Here is a 17911-nt window from a genome sequence, read left to right on the forward strand (position 1 = left end):
ATGCTGTTAGCTCTTATTTCATAATTAGCAATAGAATTATTTAAACCAGTTATGTAAAAATATTTTTTAAATATAGAATTCATTCAATCTCTGTAGGGAGTAGGAGGTCTGGATTTCCAATACTGCCATCTCAATTATCTCCAAATAAATAACCTCAACTTTATTTCTATCACATAGACCTAAATCAAACAAATAAAATACCTAAATCAGTTAACAAATATCAGATTTATAAAATTTAGAAAAATGGCCTCCTACACACTGTCTCATCACATCATTCCCTTTGTGTTAGGCTATTAGTCTTCATCTGTCTACTTAGTAGTCTCCATTTTCTCTTCTGTGCTGCTGCTGCTGCTAAGTCACTTCAGTCGTGTCCGACTCTGTGCGACCCCATAGACGGCAGCCCACCAGGCTCCCCCGTCCCTGGGATTCTCCAGGCAAGAACACTGGAGTGGGTTGCCATTTCCTTCTCCAATGCATGAAAGTGAAAAGTGGAAGTGAAGTCAAGCAGTCGTGTACGACTCTTCCTGACCCCATGGACTGCAGCCTACCAGGCTCCTCCGTCCATGGGATTTTCCAGGCAAGAGTACTGGAGTGGGGTGCCATTGCCTTCTGTGAGATGTAACTATTTACCCTTACTACTTAATGGATTTAAGAACAACGGGAATAACAATGTAAAACACACAATGTGAAAACATTTTGGAAACAGTTAACTTATGGACAGGAAACAGTCCTTTTTGTTTAAATACTGTACACCACCCAACAGAGACATCCACCTATAAGCATGTCATACAGAAATAAGCTCAAATATTAGGTTACTGCTGTCTGACTATTCCCACCATAAGATGTGACTGTGGATGCCATTCCCTAACAAAAACCTGCAACGACTTTTGCTGAAGAAATGAATAATTGAGTCATCTGGAAGCTAACTGTTCTATTAAAGTTGCTAACTTATTGGGATTTCTAGATTTAAAACTCCGGTTTTAACAATGTGTGTGATGAAAAAGGTGTTTAAATGTAGAGCATAAGGAGATACAATTTGTTCTGATGAAAAACCACATCCAGAGGTCCAGACTAAATTTCCTTATACCACAGGTCATCTGAGCAACTTCTTTGCAGGAAGTTGTAAGAAGTCAGAGTCTGTGCTCAATCAACACAAGGTGGCTAGTTCTGCTGCCCTGCATCCCAGTTAAACCTGACACTTGGCGCTATTCCTTCAACAATCCTCCTGGCTTGATTCTCAGACAAGTGATTTTCAGCGCCTGTACTGGTCAAAAGTAAAATTTAACCAGGATCTCCAAGATCTCCTCAGAGGAGCCTGAGGAACAGATCAGGGCAGCAGAGTAGTCCGGCAGACAGGCTGTGGCACCATGGTCGAGAGAGGTGGTCCCGGGCAGCAGGGAACCTTTCAGACACTGACCAGAGACCAGCACCTGCTGTGTTGCAGCCAACTAAGTCCTAATCCTAAACACTAAAGTAGTTCAGTTCACATCTTACCTTCTTCCTTAGACAATGAGGTTTTTAAATCAGAGATTATTCCTAAGTGCCTTCCATCAGCTGTGCTCATCCTACACCTTGCAGGGAGTAGAAACTTAAAGCAATGTTCACTGATTATCTTTAAAGGGTGAATGAAAGGTTTTTCCATAAAGGAGAAGTGAGAAAAAAAAAAAAGATGAGTTTCTGTTACCATGTAGCTATGTTCACTTGTTCAGGCAAGTTTTAAAGCCTTGACTTCCTCATCGGTAAATAAGGAAAAATAATACCTATTCTCTTTGCTGTTATGAAGTCTTAAGGACATAACGGCTGTAAATAGCTCATCAAAGAGCCCGCTATATAAAAAGTTCTCAAAAAGCAATAGCTGCTATCATAATTATATCATCATCATCATCACTATCACCATCAATGCAAGATAATTCATGCATAGACAGTGGGAATAAGGGAATAAACTGGTATAACCTCTATGGAGAATGATCTGCCATTATTTATGCATATTATCTATATTTTCTATATTATACAGTACATATAACAATTAACCTAGCAAATCTACTTCTAGAAATCTACTTTATACAAGTGAAATCACATACTTAACATGGATTCACTGTTCCACTGTTTTTATATATATATATATATATTTTTTTTTTAATGGAAAAAAAAACTTTTTTGGCCATGCCATATGGCATGTGGGATTTTAGTTTCCCAACCAGGGATCAAATGCGTGCGCCTTCTGCAGTGAAAGCTCAGAGTCTTAACCACTGGACTTCCAGGGAAGGCCTAGCATTACTTCCAATAGTGAAACACTAAATGAAACACGTGTGTGCGCCAAGTCGCTTCAGTCCTGTACGACTCTTTGCGACTCTATGGACTGGAGCCCACCAGGCTCCTCCATCCATGGGATTCTCCAGGCAAGAATACTGGAGTCGGTTGCCATTCCCTTCTCCAGTGGATCTTTCTGACCCAGGGATTGAACCTGCATCTCTTTACGTCTCCTGCATTAGCAGACAGGTTCTTGACCACTTGTGCCACCTGGGAAGCCCTCTGGTATTTCACAGAGCTTCCTATCCTCTGTGAAACACTTTTTAACGAACAATCACAGCCAGGACAGCCATGTATGTAATGTCCATCAACAGGTTACTGGTTAAATTTACTATGGTTCATTCTTATAGTGTAGCCAAAAAAAAAAAAAGAAAGAAAGAAAGGAATGATGGAACTCTTTTGTAGACTGATACAGAAGCCAACATACTTCAAGTAATAAGATAAAAAGGCAAGGAATGTAATATGTTACTTTTTGTTATTAAAAAGAAAAAATAGTATTTTCTATGTATAAAATGTTTCTGGAAGGATATATAAGAAACTGGTAACATTGGTTGTCTCTAATAGGGGACTTGGATGGATGGCTAGGGGCAGAGATTGGAGGGCATATTTTCAGTTTATTAATTTTTAGAATTTTACATCTTTTTATTTTTCAAATATTTTTTAAAAGGCAATAAAAGTGTGCCACAAGAAAGGATTTTCCCTCAATAGAATCTTTTAGACATAAGACAGAATAAAAGCATTAAAAACACACATACACCAATAAGAGAAAAAAATGAGAGGTTTTCAGAGATATACATTTATGTTTCCTTCCCATGCATAATTCAAGAGGAAAAGAGGAATAGAGTGGAAAAGAGGCAGATGCTAGAAGGTGAGGCAAGCTGACAGGTGGGGAGTAGAAAGAATAGGATGGAGCCCCCATAGCTCCCAGCCAACACTGTTCAAACATTGCTAGCCACCCTGGATGCTGGGCTCGACTCTGCCAAATTCACAAGTCATTTAAAAGAGACAGAAGGTGGAAAGGCTGCAGAAGACAAAAAGAGGTATGATATTTTCTCAGTCTGTTCCTATAGTGAGAAGAAAACCTTACCTCAATTTTTTTCAATACATCCGCAGGATTTGTGAGTGAAGGGCCTTTGCCTGTATCCTTTGCCTTTTTGGATTTGGGGCCTGCTGAAGTAAAACCACTGGTAACACATTTTTGTATAACAGCAATTGTGTATTAAACGTCTTCGCCTTTTAATATGCCATCTAGCAGGGTGGTATGCCACACCGGCCACATAATTTGCAGGCTGAATTAACTTAAAGAATGAACAAAATAAATCAGCACACGTTGGCAATTTTCTATGATAAGGAGCAAACGATAATCACTTAATAGGATATTTTCTAAGACTGCAACTGTTACCGAAATCGCAAGCCCCTGTGCCTGATGCACAGTGAAGCCCATCAATACTAAACGTCAGTTTGGAACAGAGAAAGGTTTATTACAGATTTGTACAAGGAGATGGGTGGCTCGTGCCCTAGGAGCCCCAAAATTACTGAAAGCTTTCAGCAAGTCCCTTTAAAAGCAAAAGGTGAGAAATGGGTGTGGTTAGTAGTTGCAGACTGTTCAGTCGGGTCATGATCAGGTAATGATGTTCCTGAAAATCTCGACCAGATGAATGTTATTCTCTGTCCTGACAAGAAAGGGCAAAGTCCCAAGGCACAAGGTTCACCCTCCACGGTCCCAGTCCTGGCTAAAGGGGGCAAATCTCAGTTGGCGGCTCCTTCAGGGCCAGGTTCCCACATCCTGCCCAGCTGTCATCCCTGAGGGAGTTAGGCGCCCAACTCAACTGGCCCTCAGTCTCCTCAGGCGCCCCAAAGTGGGGGACCAGGTCTCATGGACTGTGACCCAGACAGACGGCCTCTGCTATTAGTTTGCAGAGACAGGTATGGGGGAAAGGCTCACCGAAGGCCTGAGCCACGGCTAGTGGAGGGCTTTAGTCAGGGCTCTGGAGCCCAGCAGGACACAGTCCCCAGTCTGTTCCCTGGGCCCTCCTGCTCACCCGCTGGTCCAAGACTGGGTAAGCTGAAGGGTCTCCAGCAGAAAGCCTAAACCTGCCTCTGACCTCACTGTCCACATGATGACCACCACACCACCAATCCCTGACTGAATCACTTCCCCAGTGGTCCCTCACTGACAGCTGGCTGCTTGGGGACAGGGCCACTGAGGCAACGAGCAAGAGCTGAGCAAGACCTGTTGCTTGGTAACAGAGTAATGGACACACAGCAACAGCTACCTGCTAAACGCTATGCTCATCTTGGTCTGTTATACAACTGGATATTTTACTAAAAATTTGAACTGGCAATTTATGACATCAGGGCCAAAACTGCAACAATGGTAGAAGCAGAACATATTTAGAAGAGGTGACAGGAATGCACAGAAGAACTACACAAAAAAGATCTTCATGACCCGGATAACCATGATGGTGTGATCACTCAGCTAGAGCCAGACATCCTAGAGTGTGAAGTCAAGTGGGCCTTAGGAAGCATCACTATGAATAAAGCTAGTGGCTGCTGATGCTGCTGCTAAGTTGCTTCAGTCGTGTCCGACTCTGTGCGACCCCATAAATGGAAGCCCACCAGGCTCCCCCGTCCCTGGGATTCTCAAGGCAAGAACACTGGAGTGGGTTGCCATTTCCTGCTCCAATGCACGAAAAGTGAAAGTGAAGTTGCTCAGTCCTGTCTGACTCTTAGTGACCCCATGGACAGCAGCCTACCAGGTCTAGTGGAGGTGATGGCATTTCAGTTGAGCTATTTCAAATCCTAAAAGATGATGCTGTAAAAGTGCTGCACTCAACATGCTAGCAAATTTGGAAAACTCAGCAGTGGCCACAGGACTGGAAAAAGTCAGTTTTCATTCCAATTCCAAAGAAGGGCAATGCTAAAGAATGTTCAAACTACAGCACAATTGCACTCATTTCACATGCTAGCAAGATAATGTTCAAAGTTCTCCAAGGTAGGTTTCAACAGTACATGAACCTAGAACTTCCAGATGTACAAGTTGGATTTAGAAAAGGCAGAAGAACCAGAGATCAAATTTCCAACATCCATTCGATAACAGAAAAACCAAGAGAATTCCAGAAAAACATGTGCTTCTGCCTCATTGTCTACACTAAAGCCTTTGACTATGTGGATCACAACAAACTGTGGAAAATTCTGAAAGAGATGGGAATACCAGACCACCTGACCTGTCTCCTGAGAAATCTGTATGCAGGCCAAGAAGCAACAGTTAGAACCAGACTTGGAACAACAGACTGCTTCAGAATTGGGAAAGGAGCACGTCAAGGCTATATGTTGTCACCTGACTTATTAACTTATACGCAGAGTGAAAGTGAAAATTGCTCAGTCGTGTCAGACTCTTTGTGACCCCATGGACTGTAGTCCATGGAATTCTCCAGGCCAGAATACTGGAGTGGGTAGCCTTTCCCTTCTCCAGGGGATCTTCCCAACCCAGGGATTGAACCCAGGTCTCCCACACTGCGGGAAGATTCTTTACCAGCTGAGCCATCAGGGAAGTCCTTACATCATGAGAAATGCCAGGCTGAATGAAGCACAAGCTGGAATCAGAACTGTGGGGAGAAATATCAATAAGCTCAGATATGCAGATGACACCACCCTTATGGCAGAAAGTGAAGAAAAACTAAAGAGCCTCTTAATGAAAGTGAAAGAGGAGAGTGAAAAATCTGGCTTAAAACTCAACATTCAAAAAAAGAAGATCATGGCATCTGGTCCCATCACATCATGGCAAATAGATGGGGAAACAATAGAAACAGTGACAGACTTCATTTTCTTGGGCTCCAAAATCACTGTGGAAAGTGACTGCAGCCACAAAATTAAAAGACATTTGCTCCTTTGAAGAGAAGTTATGACAAACCTAGACAGCACATTGAAAAAAGAGACATTACTTTGCTGACAAAGGTCCATATAGTCAAAAGCTATGTTTTTTTCCAGCAGTCATGTATGGATGTGAGAGGTGGACCATAAAAAAGGCTGAGTACTGAAGAATTGATGCTTCTGAACTGTGGTGTTGGCAAAGACTCTTGAGAGTCCCTTGGACTGCAAGGAGATCAAACCAGTCAATCTAAAGGAAACAAACCCTGAATGTTCATCGGAAGGACTGATGCTGAAGCTGAAACTCCAGTACTTTGGTCACATGATGCAAAGAGCTGACTCACTGAAAAAGACCCTGATGCTAGGAAAAATTGAAGGCAAGAGGAGAAGGGTGATAGACGATGAGATAGTTGGATGGCATCACCAACTCAATGGACATGAGTGAGCAAACTCAGGGAGATGGTGAAGGACAGGCAAACCTGGCGTGCTGCAGTCCATGGAGTCGTAAAGAGTTGGACATGACTGAGAGACTGAAAAGCAACAAAATCAAGTACTGCTGCTGCTGCTGCTAAGTCGCTTCAGTCGTGTCCGACTCTGTGCGACCCCATAAACAGCAGCCGGCCAGGCTCCCCCGTCCCTGGGATTCTCCAGGCAAGAACACTGGAGTGGGTCACCATTTCCTTCTCCAATGTATGAAAGTGAAAAGTGAAAGTGAAGTCGCTCAGTCGTGTCCGACTCCTAGCGACCCCATGGACTGCAGCCTACCAGGCTCCTCTGTCCATGGGATTTTCCAGGCAAGAGTACTGGAGTGGGTTGCCATTGCCTTCTCTAAAATCAAGTACACTTCAATTAAAAAACAAACAAGGGCAGAATAAACACACATTTGCCAGTGGTTGAAGGGATGAGAAAGAGGTTATATTCAGGACAACATAGTATTATCTTTGAAATGAAGAATAAAATACTTAAATGGAACATACCAATCACATGAATCTGAAAACTCAAAGCAATAATAATATGTTTTAATGGCTTTGTGTGTGTGTGTGTGTGTGTTAGTCACTCAGTCGTGTCCAATTCTTTGTGACCCCATGGACTGTAGCCCGCCAGGTTCCTCTGTCCATGGAATTCTCCAGGTAAGACCACTGGAGTGGGCTGCCATTTCCTTCTTCATGGGATCATCCCGACCTAGGGATAGAACCTAGGTCGCCTGTATTGCAGGCAGGCGCTTTACTGTCTGAGGTACTAGGGAAGCCCTTTAATGGCTTTGGGATACATAATTTTTAAGCTATATCAAAAATATTGCATTTTGAGTGTATTGTGAAACTGCAGGGTATAGAGAATTGTTTCACATATAGATCTTGCTAGTCAGTTACCAAAACTGACATGTTACAAAAATTATGACGTTATGTTACAAAATTGATAATGTTACAAAAATGTCCCATTGTGATCACAAAGTATTACCATCATTTTCCCAAAATCAAGCTAAATACTTAGAAATTACTTGGTAACAGGAAAATATGGCTCAGAAAGATGTAATTTTGTTAAAGATTAACATTTAACCTACAGAACAAGAGATTTTTAGACTGTGGACGTGACCCATAACTAATGGAATTTACAATTTATTGTGTTATACCAAATTGCCCCTTGGGGAGTCTCTAAGTTTGAGACTCCTGAACATACATATTAGTGAGGTTTTGCTCAAACAAAAGTTACTAAAAAAAATAGCTAGATTTAATAATGGGTAACTTTCTCTGCTTCCCTTGATGGCAAAGACTGTTTTATCTGAATTGTAGCATGTAAAATATCATATCATATATGAACAAGCTCTCAACATACATTACTGATTTCAGAAATCACTAGCTAGGAATGTAAATTACATCAAGAACTCTTTTTGTCTAAGGAACTTTTGTCAAATTATTTAAATTTCATAACACATAAATCTGCTAAATGGATATTATAGAACATGGTCAGGTAAATAAACTTATAAAAATTATTAATCTCTTACCCAAGAAAGTCATAGCTGCATATTCAAGTCCATTCAGCAATTTTTGCTACATTCCATTCTGGTTTTATGTAATGCCCAATTCTTTTATTTATAATTGGAAAAGAAGTATAAAATTACTAAAATCTGTTAAGACTGTTTCAACCTCAAAACATTTACATTTTTTTTATCTTTGGCCAAATATATGCATATATTTAAATTTTTTTATTTCTTTTAACACAACACCTGCCAATAGCTGGATCTTCAAGAAACAGACCTTTTCTGTCTTTGGCTCTTTAGGTATTATCTACTTTCTTGTAAATCAGGGGAGACCATTTTTAACAAAAGAGAGTATAGAAGCTTACCAGGAACAAAACACAAAAATTATATAATATGCAACAAAAATATGAGAGCAGAATGGAAAAGGAAAGTTTTGCTGTTGTTTTGTTTTTCAACAGATGAAAAGCCTGACATGCTGGAAGCTTTTACTAACCTTTAATGTGTCCGTGGGCTTCTAAGGATGAGCAGTTGTGGGATGTATTTGAACATGAATTCCTCCAAATCAGATATATTCTTTTCAGCCCTTTAAAGTCTACTAAAAATTCATGATCCACTAGGTCATGACTAGTATCATTCATGCTGCTGTGTGGGCTTAGTCGTGTCTGACTCTTTGCTCCCATGGCTGTAGCCCGCCAGGCTCCTCTCTCCGTGGAATTTTCCAGGCAAGAATACTGGAAAGGGTTGCCATTTCCTTCTCCAGGGGACCTTCCCAACCCAGGGATCGAACCCGTGTCTCCTGCGTCACCTGCTACTGCTTTTCAACATTGTACTAGAAGTCCTAGCTAATACACTAAGATAGGAAAAGGATATAAAAGGTATGTAGATTGGGAAGGAAGAAATAAAACTTTCTTTGTTCATAGACAATATGGAGAAAATCTGAAAGAATGGGCTAAAAAACTGGGAACTAATAAGAAATTACAGCAGGATTACAGCATACAAAGTTAATACACAAAATTCAATAGATTTCCTATATATGAACAATGAACTAGTGGAAACTGAAATGAAAAGCATAGTGTTATTTATATTAGTATCTCCCAAAATGAAATACTTAGGTATAAATCTAACAAAATATATATATACATGACCTATATGAAGAAGACTATAAAACTTTGAATAATGATATCAGAGAACTAAACAAATGGAGACATAGTGCATATTCATTGGTAAGAAGAGCTAATATCTTCAAGATGTCTTTTCTTCCCAATTCCATCTATAAGTTCAATGCAACCTCAAAATTCTAGTAAGTTATTCTACAGATATCAGCAAACTGACTCTACTATATATATGGAAGGCAAAAGACTGAGAACACCCAACACAATACTGAAGAAAAATAACAAAGTTAGAGGATGGTCCTACCTGATTTTAAAAACATACTATGAAGTTATTGTAATCGAAACTATGGTATAGGTGAAATAAATACATCAATCAATGAAACAGAATAGAGAGCCCAGAAAGAGACCCACATAAATATAGAAAAATGCAACTGGACTTCCATGCGCAAAAAAATAAACTTATACAGACTTTACACCCTTCACAAAAATTAACTCACAATGGACCACAGTCCTAAATGTAAAACATAAAATTATGAAACTCTTCAAAGATAACATAAGAGAAAATTTAGGTGACCTTGAGCTTGCTGATGACTTTTGAGATGCAAAACCAAAGGCATGATCCACGAAAAGAACGGATAACCCGGACTACATTAAAACTCAAAACTTCTGTGTAAAAGATAGTGTCAAGGGAATAAGAAGACAAGCTATGGAATGGGAGAAAATGTTTGCAAAAGACATATTTGAAAAAGGACTGTGTGAAATAGAAAGAAATATATATGGTCTCAGCATCTGGTTCCAGGCATAGAACTGCTAAAACCCTTAAAACTTCCTAAGTAATAACAGTAATTTTTTGTTGTTGTTCTAACAAGAATCTACATTCCTTGGAATTTACTGGACAATAGGAGTGTCTTTTGGAGTTTCCCTGATGGCTCAGCAGCTACAAGAATCCACCTGCCAATGCAGGAGACATGGGTTCGATCCCTGGGTTGGGAAGATCCCCTGGAGAAGGGCATGGCAACCCATTCCAGTAATCTTGCGGAGAAAATCCCATGGACAGAGGAACCACCCATGGAATCGCAAAGAGTCGGACACAACTGAAGCAACTGAGCACAGGAGTCTCTTTTATTCTAAGGAGGTGACTCTCAGTGGGGTGCTAGGTGGCTTCAGGATGGGGCTGGCTATCAGATACATCAAGCCATGATCAGAATCCTTGGAAAAGGGGAAAAGAGCTGGAGACTGAGTTAATGACTGGTCAGGCCTATGTAATGAAGCCTCCATAAAAATCCCCAAAGTATGCGGTTCCAAGAATTTCTGGATTGGTGAACATATTCGTGAACTGGAAGGTGACACATCCCAACTCCACAAGACATGCATGGGTGACCTTCCAAACTTGACCTTATGCCTCTTTTCACTTGACTGTTCATCTGGGTCTTTATCATAACCTTTATTATAGTCAACTGGTAAATATAAGTAAATATATCACCATGTCCCATGAGCTGTTCAGGTAAATCAAATCCCCCCAGGGAGGGCCATGGGAACCTCCAACTGGTAGCCAACGCAGACAGCAGTTGTGGGAAACCTGGAGACACGCTATACTTGCGACTGACATCTGTAGTGGGGAGCAGTCTCCTGGGACTGAGCCCTTAGTGGGATCAGTGCTAACTCCAATTAGTGTCAGAGCTGACTTAAATGATAAGACATGTAGTTGGTGTTGCAGAGAACTGTTTGATATGCAAGAAAAAATAACTCCCTAAATCTAGTGTCAGAAGTGCTGTGAACGCAGTAGTGGTATAAGAGGAAAGGAGAAACACACAGCAGGAATATTTTTCCAACAGATTAGTATCCAAAATACACAAAGAACTCTTAAGACTCAACAAGAAAAACACATTAATAAACCCGGTTTCTCCAGCGTCACTCCCATGACCTCATCACAGCAATCTCGTACTCGTCATTCAATCTGGAGTTCAACTGCGTCTCCTCAACAAACCCTTCCCTGACCTCCCAGAGAAGACAGTGCGCTATGCTGAATGTCTTTACTCCATCTGTAAGCTCTGTGAGGGTGAGGTTTACTCCTTTGCTCACTGGCTTATCCCTCTTAGCACAGGGTCTGGCAACAGTAGATGCTCAATAGCTTTTTATTTGGCGGAATTATGAAAGAACAACACAACAAAAATTTTCACTTCGGCATTTTATGTACACCATAAAGTTCTATCCTACCAGTTTCCAAATGTTACCAGTTCCAAATGTTGTAGTTAAAAACTTAAAATAAAGCCAGTATAATCATCTAAAAAATTTCAAATATACAAATGAGAATATCTACATAATTGAAAAGTCTTTCCCTAGCACATCAAAATTCCTAATTAAGGGAAAAACAAACAAAACAAAAAATCGACAGCAAAAAGCACTAACAAAATAATCAAAATATTAAAAATACTTTTGGAAAAAGCATTTAGAACATTGAGTGTAACTTTATATTGACAATTTCATATAGATAGAAGTTAAGCAATAACCTTTTCTTATCTGGATTATTATTAATTAGTTAATGTACCTTTTATGCATTTTTTCCTTGGCATCAACTCTCTAGGGAGTCTTCTCCAATCTGTGTGTACAAAAGGAGAAATAAAAAGGGCTGTTTCCTCTGGGAATTACTGGCACTAGGTATAACTATTTAAAGAACATGAGAGTGGCTCATGCAATGGAAATAAAATTTAATATCTGTATAGATTTAGCTGGGGATTAAATTATAATAGTGATATATTTTCTCCTATAAAGAAAAAAATTCATTAAAATACCTTTGAAATACTTATAAAATTTCTATAATATTCTTTTAAGTTACATAGTATTTATATAGTTAACTCCAAGTACAGGAATTTTCATAATGAAAAAATGTAGAAAAATATTTATGAGCATGACAAGTTATTCATGATATACTGTTAAATTTTAAAAGTTTCTAAAACAATACATATATAATTCCATTTAAAGAATAAACCTAACATGTAAATGCTTGAACAGATGTATATTTGTGCAGAGAAAGTTCTAGGTTGGAAACAAAATATTACAGGAATTTCTTGTGTTGGGATTATAGTTATTTTCCTTAAATGTAATTTATTACTCAATTACTCTGTATTTTGTACATGTTCTGTAGTTGATATGTATTTCTTACATAATGAAAAATTTTTTTCAAAGTTAAAATATGTGACCATAATCCTAATATATACAAAACTAAACAATTTAATAATTATGGGAAAACTTTAAAATTAAAAACAGAAATAGCTATGGAAAAGTAAATTCCTTCCATTGAATGATTTTGCCTGCATTAGCTAAACAATCCCTCTAATTTGTCACTTGTTTTTCTTTTTTAAGCTTAAGAGACAATCAGAAAACTGAAGCAACATGAAAACAGATTTAAAAAATGCTGCTTACTAATAAAAAACTCAGTACTGTTTGTAGAAAATACTTATATCTCAAGCTATTTTTCCTGAACTAATAAATTTTGCTTTAAATATTCGGTTGGTATAAAAGTAATTGCAGGTTCAGACTGTGAATTTTAAATCATTATAACTAGGCTTAAACACATCTTTATTAATCAAAATAGGAACCATTACAATCAACACATTTTTGCCAATGAGAAATACGTTTGTTTATTCCTATAGCATAAAAATCAGCGCTTCAGAATTTGAGCAACTCTCGGAAATCATTTTCTGCTTCCAGCTGCTTATGTGAGCATTTTCTCTGCAAAAACTTGTCAAGATACTTGAAGATGTGGTAGTCAGTTAGTGAGAGGTCAGGTGAATATGGTAGATGATAAAAAATTCTGTAGCCCAATTCATTCAACTTTTGAAGCACTGGTTGCACGACGTGCAGTTGGGCACTGTTGTGCAGAAGAACTGGACCCTTTCTGTTGACCAACGCTGGCTGTGGGCATTACAGTTTTCAGTGCATCTCGTTGATTTGCTGAGCATACTTCTCAGATCTAATGGTTTCGCCAGGATTCAGAAAGCTGGAGTGGGTCTGACAGTGGGCATCAGACCACCAAACAGTGACCATGACCTTTTTTGGTGCAAGTTTGGTTTTGGGAAGTACTTCAGAGCTTCTTCTCGGTCTAACTACTGCACTGGTCATTGCTAGTTGACATTTAAATCCACACTTCATTGCACATCATTATCCAAACGAGAAATGGTTCACTGTTGTATAGACTAAGACGACACATCAAAATGACAGTTTTTTTGATTTTCGGTCAGCTCATGAGGGACCCGCTTATCAAGCCTTTCACCTTTCCAATTTGCTTCAAATGCTGAACGACCATAGAGAAGTTGGTGTCGAGTTCTTTGGCAACTTCTTGTGTAGATTTAAGAGGATCAGCTTCGATGATGGCTCTCAGCTGGTCACTACACTCCTCATCTTAAAGGCTCTCGTTTCCTTTGCAAAACCTTTTGAACCATCACTGCCCTGTATGTTCATTAGCAGTTCCTGGGCCAAAGGTGTTGTTGATGTTGAGAGTTGTCTCCATTGCTTTACGACCCATTTTGAACTCAAATAAAAAATCACTTGAATTTGCTTTTTGTCTAACATCATTTTCCTAGTCTAAACAGCAAGTAATTTGTCTTTAGCCAAAAAAAATAAAAGACACATAAAGAAATGAGCATTAAAATGAAGTATAATATAACCACATTTATTTAAGAATGTATTCCAGTATCAAACAACAAAGTTCAACAATACAAAAACCAGAATTACTTTTATACCAACCTAATATGTTTGCTTTCATAAATGATCCATAGGTGATCACGACAAAGTACTTAAAGAGAATCATTTAGAGACAAATATTTATGTAGTAGAATGAGAGACCTAAGAGGAGTGTTTCCAGAGGGACACAACATTATCAGCAATTAGCATTGAAAAGAGACGCTGCAACTCAGGAAGGCAACCAATGCTGTAAACGTGACTTAGGCTTCTGCATACAGGCAGTTTCTGTAACACACCAAGGACACAGATGTCAAAGGGAAGTGTGCTGAAGTGAGGAAACCTGGGTTTTACTACAATATTCCAAGTTGCCTTGACAGGTCACTGCGTTTCTATAGCAACTGTTAATTTTCTACAAAATGAAGTCGATGAGATCTCTGCAACCCCTTACACCTTGCCTCTACCAAGGCAATTCTGTGAATGTTGAAAAAAAAAAAACTCTCTTAGGTATGGTTCTGTTGAAAAGGCACATTAACAGCCAAAAAGAGTCTATGCCTGCTGGAAAGAAAGGAAGATGCACAAGCTCGGCTGAAAATATTCTTAAAACTAGGCTTGTTTCCTCCTCAAAAGCTATAAAATCACTCAGGAACACAGAAGTGAGTTACTATTAGTATTAAAGATGAAAACTCTGATTGTATCAAATGAAAATGGAAAATCCAATGAGTTTGGCCAACCCTATTTTATTAAAAGAAAAAAAAAAGTATCCTAAGAACTTCTACAATATCACTTCAAATATTCCTTGTTACAATATAAAAATCTTTTCATCTTAGTTTTCAAAAGATATATGTTGCTAATTAATTACAGGAAGAGAGCCAGGCTCTATTTTCCTATAGTGAAAATAGAAAATTAGTCCTAAAAAGACATGGTAGAGAGATAGCCTTTGAAGATTAATTTTAACATTTTCAGTTTTATGGTTACCTGGTATCCACTCTTCTTTGTACACCTTCATATATCTTTTACTATATCTTTCAATATCTAGGAAAAAAAGATAGAAAAAAAAGTATTTCAAAATAATTGAAAACACCAGGTAACATCTTTTATTTTCAGTACAGGGAGTTTAATGTGTTCCTAGACATATACTGAACAGAGTAATACACATCTAGGGAAGTGGCAAGAAGCACCTGAGAATAAATGGCTGGGGGTGAGCAGAGACCAAAACCCTAATTAAAGTTCTCAGTAGCAGATAATCTGATTCATCTCTGAGAATTTTCACAAAAGCCCAAAGGCAAGTCAGGAAGCCACTTACACAAAAAGTCGGGGCGGGGGGGCGGGTGGGGAGGGCTGTGTATCTTCTCTTTTCTTCTTGTGACACTGGCCTCTAGCTCCCAGTCTTTAAATCTCGTGTAACTGGGAGGTATTAAGTACCTAAGTGAGGATGGAGGGCTGTTTGCTTACCTCTAATAAAGTAAGCAAATACTTAATACACACATTCAGTCAGTCTTCTCAGGGAGACACTTTTCACAACCCATTGGGAAAGACAGTGGGGAAAAGGATAGGAGGAGGCGAGGTTGGAGATCAAACCAGTCCATCCTAAAGGAAATCAACCCTGAATATTCACTGGAAGGACTGATGCTGAAGCTGAAGCTCCAGTACTTTGACCACCTGATGCAAAGAGCCAACTCAATGGAAAAGACCCTGATGCTGGGAAAGATTGAGGGCAGGAGGAGACAGAGGATGAGATGGTTGGATGGCATCACAATGAGCTACCACTTTATACCCAGTTGGATGGCTAGAACCAACAATAAGTGTTAACAAGGCTGTGGAGAAACAGGAACCCTCATACATTGTAGGTAATATAAAATGGTACAACCACTTTGGTAAATAGTTGGCAGTTCCTCAAAATGTAAAATAAAAATTTACCATCTGACCCTAGATATACAACAAAAGTGACATGGTACACAAAAGTACATACATGAATGTTTATAGCAGCATTATTCATGAAAACCCCACTGTAGAAGTGACCCAAATGTCCATCAACTGAGGAATGAACAAAATGAGGTATATACATATAATGGAATATTATTCAACCACAAAAAGGAATGAAACACTGATACATGCTTTACTGTGTATAAACCCCGAGACCATTATGCTAAGTGAAGGAAACCAGTCACAGAAGAATACACATTAAGATTCCATTTATATGAAATGCCTAAAACAGACAAAGCCGATTACAGGGTGCCAAGGGCTGAGGCAGGGAGGGGAAAATAGGGATTGATACGAAAGGGTATGGGAGTCTCTTTTCAGGATGACGAACCAATTCTATAAATTAGATAATACTGTTGGCCGCACAATTTTGTGAGTACACTCAAAGGGACTGAACTGTATGCTGTAAAAAGTAAATTTTATATATCTGGATTTTTATTTCAATAAGGCTTCCCTGGTGGATCAGATGGTAAAGAATCTGCCTGCAATGTGGGAAACCCAGGTTCAGTGCCTGGGTCGGGAAGATCTCCTAAAGAGGGGGATGACAACCCACTCCAGGATATTCTTGCTTGGAGAATCCCATGGACAGAGGAGGCTGGCGGTTATGGGCTACAGTCCATGGGAGTCACAAAGAGTCAGACACGACTGAGTGATTAACACTTACTTTCACTATCTCAATAAAGCTGTTATTTAAAAAGAAGGAAAAGTAATTATTGGGAATTTTAATAAGCGTTAAGTAAACTCAAACTCATACTCCACCATTTTCTTGGTTTTGAAGGTATATTTACCCAAAATGGGCAACATCCTTTGAACACAGCTAAGTGTGCATCAACTGTGCATTGTGAGTTTGTCATGTGCAAACATTAAATGCAAGTATTTCATAATCCTGATTCTGGATTTCAAATACATCTTTAAAAAATTCTAACATATTACTTCTGGCTTTTCTCACACCTGCCCCACCCAAGTGATTCTAGATTATAAGTACATTTCTATTAACATGATCTAGCTTATCATTATGTCCAATTCTTGTATTTGCACCATCAAAAAGTAATGCTTTAAAAAACTTTTATGGCTCACACTTCTGTTGAAGAGAGGACGGCCCAGCCATTTTCATTTTCATTATTAAATATATCATTACCAATTAATATGATCAATCCAATAAACTGTTTCACTTCTACATAATCTATTTCCTTTCAGTCATCTTTGTCTTTGCCTTTGCTTTCAACAGCTGTCTAGTTACAAATATTTGGTACATAAAACCCAACAAAAAAGAAAAAAATATGGTCACATGTCATTTTAGCAAATGGAATTTTTCATGTTCCTACCACAAAATATTATGTGATGAGGTCCATTTCAAAGATTAACTGTATGAGAACACTATATTTTCCTTTTCATTCTTCGACAGACACTGTTTACTTATTGATTCATAAGTCTGAGAAAATTCATTTAGGATACTGTCATCTGAAGACTCAGTGTGAGACTCTGCTTATACCATCAATTCCACCAGCAATATTAGCATCAGGGGCTCCTTTCTATCTCTTTGCATTCCTCTTCTGATTTGTCTAGTAACTGAAACATCTTCCTCTGCCAATTTTCTTCTCTGCAATTACGGGTAGAAAATGAAAATTTCTGAATTCTAAATTGTATTCTATGAAAGCTAAACAAAACCAAAATAACTATACAGACAGGAGTATCTCCAGAATTATTCTATATCTTCTTAAAAATTAGTAGTATACTTTGGCCAACACAATAAGAAAATTAAAGGATGATTTAACAGTGATGATTTATTTCAGTATTGCACGATGCTTCTATGCAATTTCATCATTCTTCCATTTTGTATATTTTAGTCTTTTCTAGCATGCTGCTGTTGCTAAGTCACTTCAGTCGTATCCAACTTTTGTGCGACCCCATAGATGGCAGCCCACCAGGCTCCTCTGTCCCTGGAATTCTCCAGGCAAGAATACTGGAGCGGGTTGCT

At 38.8% G+C, this 17911-nt stretch overlaps 1 protein-coding gene across 4 annotated transcripts in view; it reads right to left on the reverse strand.

The window, feature by feature from the left end:
- POLR3G (RNA polymerase III subunit G) overlaps positions 1-17911 on the reverse strand; it is a 46493-nt gene that overhangs the window by 8668 nt on the left and 19914 nt on the right. For 3 of the 4 annotated variants that reach the window (XM_027545625.1, XM_027545624.1, XM_027545621.1), the window contains exons 4-6: positions 14929-14985; positions 11819-11869; positions 3398-3480 (exon numbers count right to left, since the gene is read on the reverse strand). In XM_027545625.1, coding sequence (XP_027401426.1) covers positions 3398-3480; positions 11819-11869; positions 14929-14985 — 191 coding nt within the window. The remainder of the gene's footprint in view (positions 1-3397; positions 3481-11818; positions 11870-14928; positions 14986-17911) is intronic. The other variant, XM_027545623.1, reaches the window with a different exon arrangement.

The sequence above is a fragment of the Bos indicus x Bos taurus genome, chromosome 7 (genome assembly GCF_003369695.1).
Source record: "Bos indicus x Bos taurus breed Angus x Brahman F1 hybrid chromosome 7, Bos_hybrid_MaternalHap_v2.0, whole genome shotgun sequence".
Taxonomy (NCBI): domain Eukaryota; kingdom Metazoa; phylum Chordata; class Mammalia; order Artiodactyla; family Bovidae; genus Bos; species Bos indicus x Bos taurus.